This window comes from Lissotriton vulgaris, chromosome 12 (genome assembly GCF_964263255.1).
Source record: "Lissotriton vulgaris chromosome 12, aLisVul1.2, whole genome shotgun sequence".
NCBI classification, from domain to species: domain Eukaryota; kingdom Metazoa; phylum Chordata; class Amphibia; order Caudata; family Salamandridae; genus Lissotriton; species Lissotriton vulgaris.
In genome coordinates this window covers 711,015,029-711,023,802 of record NC_141700.1, presented here as the reverse complement: position 1 = coordinate 711,023,802, position 8,774 = coordinate 711,015,029, and the positions used below count along the sequence as shown (strand labels likewise).

Genomic DNA, 8,774 nt, shown 5'->3' with positions numbered 1-8,774 from the left:
AGATCGGGCCGAGGAGGACAAAGTGGAGGCAGAATTGACAGCTTTGGAGGGGGAGGTATTGAGGGAGGCCACCCCCGAGAGGGTGCACCGTCTGAGACTCCTCCGATATGAATATAGGAGCCTGGCCAGAGATAGGGCTAAAGTGCAACATGCTGACACCCAGAGTAGGGTCTATGAGCACGGCACCGGAGACCTTAGGTAGGGTAACAGATCCGCAAAAGATCTTAGAGGGGTTCTCGGCTTAGTGTACACATCTGCAGATACATGCACAGAGGCGGACAACGCAGATATGATACACAATATCCCGAATGCCTGAACTCTTGGAGGAGGACAGGAAATATCTAGATTTCCCCCTCACGAATGACGAGGTTGAGCAGACTGTCAAAGGGGTGCATTCCGGCAAGGCATCGGGCCCGAACGGAATCCCCATAGAGCTGTATAATCTGAATGCAAATAAGTTAGCGCCGTTTCTTCGTGACATGTTCATTGAGAGCAAGGAAAAGGGCCAGCTCCCTTATGATCAAGGTGTGGCCAATATCATCGTTATTCATAAAGATGATAAGCCGAAGACAGTGTGCTCTTCCTTTCGGCCAATTTTGCTACTAAATGCCAAGCCTAAGGTGCTGGCAAAATTGCTGGCAACCAGGTTAGTCAAGGTTATTACGACCCTGGTCAATCTGGATCAGTCCGGCTTTCTGCTGCGCCGTAACACAGCTCTTAACATACTGAGGCTGCATGGGATTCTGGGCGGCGCGTCAAGTATACACGAACAAGCGGCCCTGTTATCATTGGATGCGACCATGGCTTTTGATAGGGTCGAGTGGCCCTGTCTATTTGTAGTCTTGGGGAAGATGAGTATCGGGCGGGAATTTATCGGATGGGTCCGTCACTTGGATATGGGTCCCCTTGCCAGGGTCATGGTGAATAACCGCAAATCCACTGATTTCTCTTTGGGAAGGGGCACAAGGCAGGGATGTCCTCTTTCCCCACTGCTGTTTGCATTGGCGCTCGAGCCACTGGCGGCGTGGGTCCATTGGGATAGATCGATTCGTGGGCTGCGGTGGACCCTTGAGTGGAAAGATAAAATCTCGCTCCACGCAGACGACATTCTGCTCTATCTCACTACGCCCAGGGACTCTCTGGTCTGTTTTCTGGATGTCCTGGCCATATTTGGGAGATGTTCTGGCTTCGCCATAAATTGGGCGAAGTCGGTGATTTTCATCCTCAGCGGAGACCCCTGGTCATTCCGAGCTCCTGCCCATTGAAGATTGAGAGGGTAGGATTTCGGTATCTGGGCATATATGTGACCATGGACCTGAAGTTACGATATGATAACAACCTGGGACCTACAGTGGTCAGATTTCAGAGGGATATGGTGAGATTGAAATTGTTGCCACTTTCCCTGCTGGGTCGCGCGGTACTGTTTAAAATGATGGCCCTTCCCCGTTTCCTATATGCGCTTCAGAATACAATGGACCCGGTGCCCCCTTATATTTCAAGTCCCTCCAACGACAGCTTGCCTGGGAAGGCAGACCCCGTATTGCTTTTCCCAAGCTCACTTTACCTTGATACGATGAAGGGATTGGTTTGCAAGAACTTACGGAAATTTTACTGGGCATCCCAGTTAGCGGCGGTTAACCACGCTGTTTATGGGTCACCCCTAGACCCCGGATTCACGATGGACCGCGGTCAGATGCCGGGAGGAGAGTATACAGGAGCTCTATATGCTAGAAATGGCCGTTTTCCCCTTGTCGGGCCAGCCGCACATGCAGTTCAAGTGTGGCATTCGGCTAATCAGTATCTTAAATGGAACGGGAGGATTACTCTGGCGACCCCATTATGGAGCTCAGAGGGTTTGGGTAGCCTGTGGAAGATGAAGGGCTTTGACAGATGGGACCTTATCAGGATTTCACAGGTCAAGGATATCTGGGGGAAAGACGGGATCCTTACATTTGATGCCCTGCAGGAAAGATACCAGTTGCAGGAAGGCGAGCAGTACCGATACCTCCAGGTTAGACATGCCCTACTTGCAAAATTTTCCAGAGGCAGTACACCTCCGGAGGCTTTCCCATTGGAAGAATATATCCTGGACGGTCATCTTCCCACAAAAACTATTTCTCTGATCTATTAAAAAACTGATAAACCACACTGAGGATCCCCTGGTGACTATCAGGGAGCAATGGGGCGCTGATGGCCTGGTATTAGATGATGAGGACTGGAGAGAGGCAGTCTCCCCCCGAAAGTAGTGGCCATCCAAATGAGACTTAGGTTGGTGCAATTGAAGATCATTCACCGGTCCTACATCACAGGACCTCGGCTTGTGCGGATGGGTTTGGCGGAGAGTGGGGAGTGTCGGAGAGGATGTGGGGAGACTGGAACGTTCATGCATGTTTTATGGCACTGTACGCAGATTCAGGACAACTGGGTCATGATTCACGATAAGATCCGGGAGGTGATGGGAGTGGAGTTGGTGTTGGAGACCCGACGTTGTGTCCTGAATGTCTGGGAGCCAACTGATCTGAACTTCCATGGGAAGCAATGGGTGACTCTGGCATGTATGATAGCTAAGCGTAACATCGCTCAGCTATGGGGAGCCAGCCAGATGCCCCAGATTGGGAAATGAATGGAAGATCTAGATTGGTGCATGTTCAGGGAGAGGTCAGTATACGTTGCTAGGGGCAAGCCCCGGAAATGGGGGAAAATCTGGGGTGCTTGGAATAGTTATAGAGGGGATATATGTACTCCTCCTACTGTAGATGAAGACGCTGTAGCGTTGTTATCTCATGATCCTGGAGTGTTATCCTAAATGTAGATTTGACATATGAAGTGTAAAAGTGGCTATTCGTAATGGTAATGTTTTTTCACCTGATGCTTTTCTTTTCCATTATGTTAATAAAAAGATTTATGAAAAAAAAGATATATTTATATTGACCATATTCTGTGATTAATTCTGTGCACCATGTATCTCAAATTCTAATGCACCCTAGAATATACGCTCCTCCTAAATACTACTTGGCTAACCACTGTTCTCTCTTGAATTGGCCTAGTGAGACAGATATAACCTAAAGAGATATCTATTTCGGTTAAGTGATAGAATATAGATGTAACAAACATCGGTGTTCTAAATATCGAAGTAAAAATATAGAATGCAAAAATATTGACTCCCTATACATAAACAGGTAAGTACAAAAATAACGATTCAAAAATATTGAAGTAAAAAATATAGATGTAAAAAATATAGAATAAAAATATATATGAAATAAAATATATTAAATAATAATATTTTCGACAAACTAAAGTAAATTTGTTATACATTTCAACTAAATATAACAAATAAACTTAGTTTGAAAAAAAAAAAATGTATACATGTACATATATTTAACTATTATCTTTATTTGATTTGTAAACTTTAAAATTATATAATATATCTATATCAACATTTTAAAATAAAAAAAATCATTCTATAATATTTTAAAAAATTAAGTTATTTAAAAAATTGAAAACTTTGAGATTTTGCAATACAAAAAATGCAACAGTAGGGAACATATTGGATAGGGAAGGGGTAAAAAATACTATTCACACTCCAGTGATTGCAACAGTAGGGTAAGTGATGAATAGCGGATGGGAAAAAATTACTACTCCCAATCCAGTGAGAGCAAAAGTAGGGAAAATGCTGGATAGCGGAGGGGTGAAAATTACTATTCCCACTCCAGTAAGAAGAACAGTAAGGAAAGTGTTGGTTAGCGGAAAGGAAAATATTACTATTCAAACTCCAACGAATGCAACAGTAGGGAAAGTGCTGGATAGCGGAGGGGTAAAAATTATTATTCCCACTCCGGGGAGTTCAACAGTAGGGAAAGTGTTGGCTAGCAGAAGGTTAAAAATTACTATTCCTACTCCAGTGAGTTTAACAGCACGGAAAGTGTGTGTAAATGTAAATGTGTTTGTATTTATATAGCGCCTTCTACCCAGAGGTCTCGTAGTGATGTATTCATACCGCTGTGGAACCCTTCCTGGCTTTCCTGTGAGATGTCCACATCTGGGTACCCCCAAGGTGAAGCCAGGCATCCGAGTGCTGCTGGGACCGTTGTGGAGATTAATCAAGCTATTGCCCAGAGTCACAGAGTGGGACCCATGATTAGACTAGGCACCGAGGCGAGAATTATCAGGTCTGGGGAGATTGAGTCCAAGAGCCGCCAAGGTGGGAATTAAACCCTGGTCCCGGGCCAGACCTCTTCATCAGGGTCTGCCGCTCTAACCATTGAGCCAAGCTTCTCCACAGTGCTGGGTAGCAGAGGAGTAAAACATACTAATCCTACTCCAGTGAATGTAACAGTAGGGAAAGTGTTGGATAGCAAAGGGTAAACATTACTATTCCCACTCCAGTAGGAGAAACAGTAGGGAAAGTGTTGGATAGTGGAGAGGAAATTCTTTTTATTCCCACTCCAATGAGTGCAACAGTAGTGAAAGTGCTGGATAGCTGAGGGGTGAAAATTACTTTTTCACCCCAGTGAATGCAACAGTAGGGAAAATGTTGGATAGCAGCGGGGTAAAAAATACTATTCCCACTCCAAAGAGTGCAACAGTCTGGAAAGTGCTGGATAGCGAAGCAGTGATAATTACTATTCTCACTCCAGAGAGTGCAACAGTAGGGAAACTGTTGGATAGAGAAGGCATAAAAATACTATTCCCACTCCAATGAGTGCAACAGTAGGGAAAGTACTGGATAGCAAAGGTATAAAAATTACTATTCCCACTCCAGTGAGTGCAACAGTAGGGAAAGTGCTGGATAGCAGAGGGGTAAACATTACTATTCCCGCTCCAGTGAGTTCAACAGTAGGGAAAGTGCTGGATAAAAATATTAAACATATAAAATGAACACATATTACAATATAAATTACAAATAACTAAAAGCTACAAATATTATATAAAATAAATGTATAAATACATTTAAAAACAATATTTATTTTTTAAAGGGAGCAAATATGAGCAAAATAAATTATGCAAAACATACATGTTTTATTTTATTTACTACCCTATAACACCAATAAAAACACTTAAAAAGTTGTATTTAAATGTATTTCCATGAGAAACATTAATAATCAATATAAAAACGTAATACAAATAAAAATAAAAATCACTGAATACACATGCTTTAACACTATAATATACACAACACACACCTAAAACTAATTACACAGGTAACATATTTACTTTTTTAATAATGAATTTCAATTAATTAACAACTGATGATTAATTCATCAATGAAAAATAAATTACTTCCCAAACTTCCCACCCATAAACTCCACAACACTCACCTAAAATGAATTACACAATTACCATAATTAATTACCAATTAATTAGAATTAATTAAAATTAATTCTTGAATCAATTAATAATGTATTACTTCCCACCCTTCCCACTATTTACACCTATACATACCACAACACACACCTAAAATTATTTGCACAATTACCATAGTTAATAGCCTATTAATTAGTCAAAAATGATTAACAACAAACTAATAATTAATTCATAAGAAATACTTTCCTTATTTAATACTATAACATCTCAATTAAACAAATATTATTAAATAAAAAATATTCTATACATTTAATATAATTAAATTACTCCCCACCCTATTCACCTATAAACCCACAACCCGATCAGGTACTAAAACACATAATTCATATAAAAAGAAATTAAAACTACTAAAGCTTTAACACATATAATAAAAATGTAAAAACAATTCTTACACAAAAAATATACATCACATACATATAAAATATATATAGAAATACACAACAATAATGAAAAATCGATATTTTTAACAACTATATTTTTGCAAGCGGTATTAAACACTTCGATATTATAAAAATCAATATTACTTACCTAAAATGTGACGATATTTTTGACCCACAATATTTTTACCTCGATATTCTGTCTTTGCACCATCTATTTCTAATTGTAGTAGTGTTTAATTCTCTGTAGTCTATGCATGGATGCACAATGCCATGTGATATTGCCACAAAGGATTTGTGGCCAAGCAAATATCACATAAATCCTTTTGCCAAGTTATCTTCAATGTTCATTTTAAATTATTGTTCTTCTCTATGAGTAACGGTGTATATTCATCCATGCAGCACCTTTGCCAATTGGACCAAAACAATGGCAGGGTTATATATGCGATCTGGGGGGTAAATCTTCAGCCACTTTTCACAAATACTTTAGCAAATTCATCATAGTCCAAATGTAATTTCCATTCCATACTGATGTGCAGTAGTGTGGCTCACCGGTTAGAGGCGGCAGACCCGAGAGCAGAGGACGGCCTGGGACCAGGGTTCGATTCCCGACGCGGCAGGTTTCTGGACCAGGGTCAGCGGACTCGATAATTCTCTCGCCTCGGTGCCCACTCTGATCAGCGATCACACTCGGCAACTCTGGGCATAAGCTTGCCTCATCTGCACTAACGGCCCCACCAGACCGCCGGGGATGCCTGGTCTCACCCTGGAGATACCCATTAAGGGACCATCTCTCAGGGAAGCCAGGAAGGGTTTCGCAGCGGTCGAAGCGCGGAGATACTCCTCCGGGAGTCTATCCTAGCGCTATATAAACCCACAATTAATTAATTAATTAATTAATGTCTCTGTGCATATTGTTGCTGAAATTCTTAGAGTGACTTGAAAACAAATGTTTTCACAGAATTCAGGATCAAAATATAAAGAGGCCTCTCTCTAGTTTATCATAGCATTCTGCTTGTTAAGTCATGGAGCACCCAGTATAACTGTAAAAACGGGAGTAATAATGATACACATGATATTATTTCAAAATCTCCAGACATGAGATCAGATCCATACACAGTTTTAGCAGAATTTCTCCTTCCTTTAAATATTAGAGGCACTTCAAGATGAAAATTAGATGCCTTACATGCAGGATGCACTAGGTATGCCCTGGATATACCCCTGCCACTTAGGATTGAGCATTGAAATATCCAGAACCATTGTTGTAGATGTAGATATATTTAATTCCTTTTGGAGTTCATCTATGGCTTGAGTAAGGGACTTCAGGTGATTGCTTGTAGGATCCATTGCTTGGCAATTTGTCATGAACCTTAACAGTAATTCTACACGTATCCTCAAGGCATTCCTGAAATATAGTTGTTATAAGTAGATTTCAAGGATGACCAGAGGTAGCCGTGAAGTATTATCATGTAAAGGTTTATTAGTTGCTCCAGTAGATATAAGTTGTAAGTCTTGTTAAGTTCATTAGACGTCCCACCAGGAGCTAGATGGTTGTTGCTCAGCCGACACTCTTCAACTGTCATTCCTCACATACCAACAAGCACACTCACATTCTAACCACACTGTCATCAGGCATTCCAACATTCCACGCAGACATCACATTCATTCTGGCTGAGCAACTAAGAAGAGGATGCACTAGGGAGAATTAAGTCACTACAATAGTTCACCAACAGTATGTATATGATAAAAAGCACTACTGGCAAGTGGTTTATTAGTAGTGATAAGTGGGACTTTCCACTAGCAATAAGGCCACAAACACATTAAAGGTTTAGTTAGGGTCTCAATAAATACATCTCTTGCTCAACCCTTGGTAGCTGGCAACAGCAGGCAGGCTTAACTTAGAATACAGGTGTCTAATGTATTTAAAAACAGCAATACATTAAATAAATAAGACACAACACACAATAAAAATCTGACACCAATTTAAAAAATAGATCACTTTTCTATTGACAAATAGACCACGACAATGACCAATATCCAATGTGGGGAACCAGAGATATGAATTTTAAAAGATTAAAAGTAAAACTAGCACTTAGACGCAAACAGCGCACAAAGAGCTAAAAATCGAAGGTCGTGCTGAACCAGGACAAAGTCAAGAGTTCTTTACACTTACTGCCAGAAGTGTTTCTTGATGCAGGAAAGTGGTCCACAGCACCAGTCAAGGATTCAGAGGCCTTGGTTTGGTGCTTATGGTCTGGGACTACAACTCCTATGATGCACGAGGACAACTTACAGAGCTCTACGCAAATATTCTCCAAACTTCTGAAACGTCTTCCTGAAGTTCCTCTTGTGGGTTCAATGTATCCAAAACGCCAATGTGGGGTCAAGAATCTCTGAGAAAGTCCTTGGGATGGCGGGACAACAGTTCCTACAATGCACCTGGCAAATCCTTAAAAGTCCATGAGACGTACTCAATGATGGGGAGAGTTCTTGGTGGAGGTGATGAAGGTTGTCACTGTTAACCCGTGCCTTGCAGGGAGTCCACTCCTATTCCTTTTTGAAGCGGGCAAAGTCCTTAGGGCTGTAGTCCCAAAATGTGCAGCAGGTGCAGTCCTTCAGAGTGCAGACCTTTGGGGTGCAGATCAGGTTTCCAGCAAGGCGGTCCTTCTTCTATTTGTAGTTGCAGGCAGCAAATGTGAGTTGCTGTGCAGCTCTTCCATATTTATACAGTGCTCCTGGAAGTCAAGCAGGGGGGAACCCCTGACTAATGGGATGCAGGGTGCTACCCAGGTGTACGACTACTTCCTCGAAAGAGTGGCATATTCTTATCCCAGAAAGCACTACTCTTCCAAATCCAAAATGGAAAAAGTCTCTCGTTGGAGGTTAAAATGGGCTAAGCCAATCCACTGGCACAGCTAAGAGTCTCTAACACAACCCTTCCAGCCCTATCAAAAATCTAATTACAGGGGTTCTTGTTTTGGTGGGGGTGCTGGATGTGGTGGTGAGCCTGTGCTGTCTTAAAGTGTCATTCTC

General features: G+C 41.5%; 1 protein-coding gene across 1 annotated transcript in view; it reads left to right on the top strand.

The window, feature by feature from the left end:
- The first annotated feature begins 1,873 nt into the window (after positions 1-1,873).
- Positions 1,874-8,774, top strand: part of LOC147678074 (vomeronasal type-2 receptor 26-like) — a 43,133-nt gene continuing 36,232 nt past the window's right edge. The window contains exon 1 of the mRNA XM_086945620.1: positions 1,874-2,011. Coding sequence (XP_086801746.1) covers positions 1,874-2,011 — 138 coding nt within the window. The remainder of the gene's footprint in view (positions 2,012-8,774) is intronic.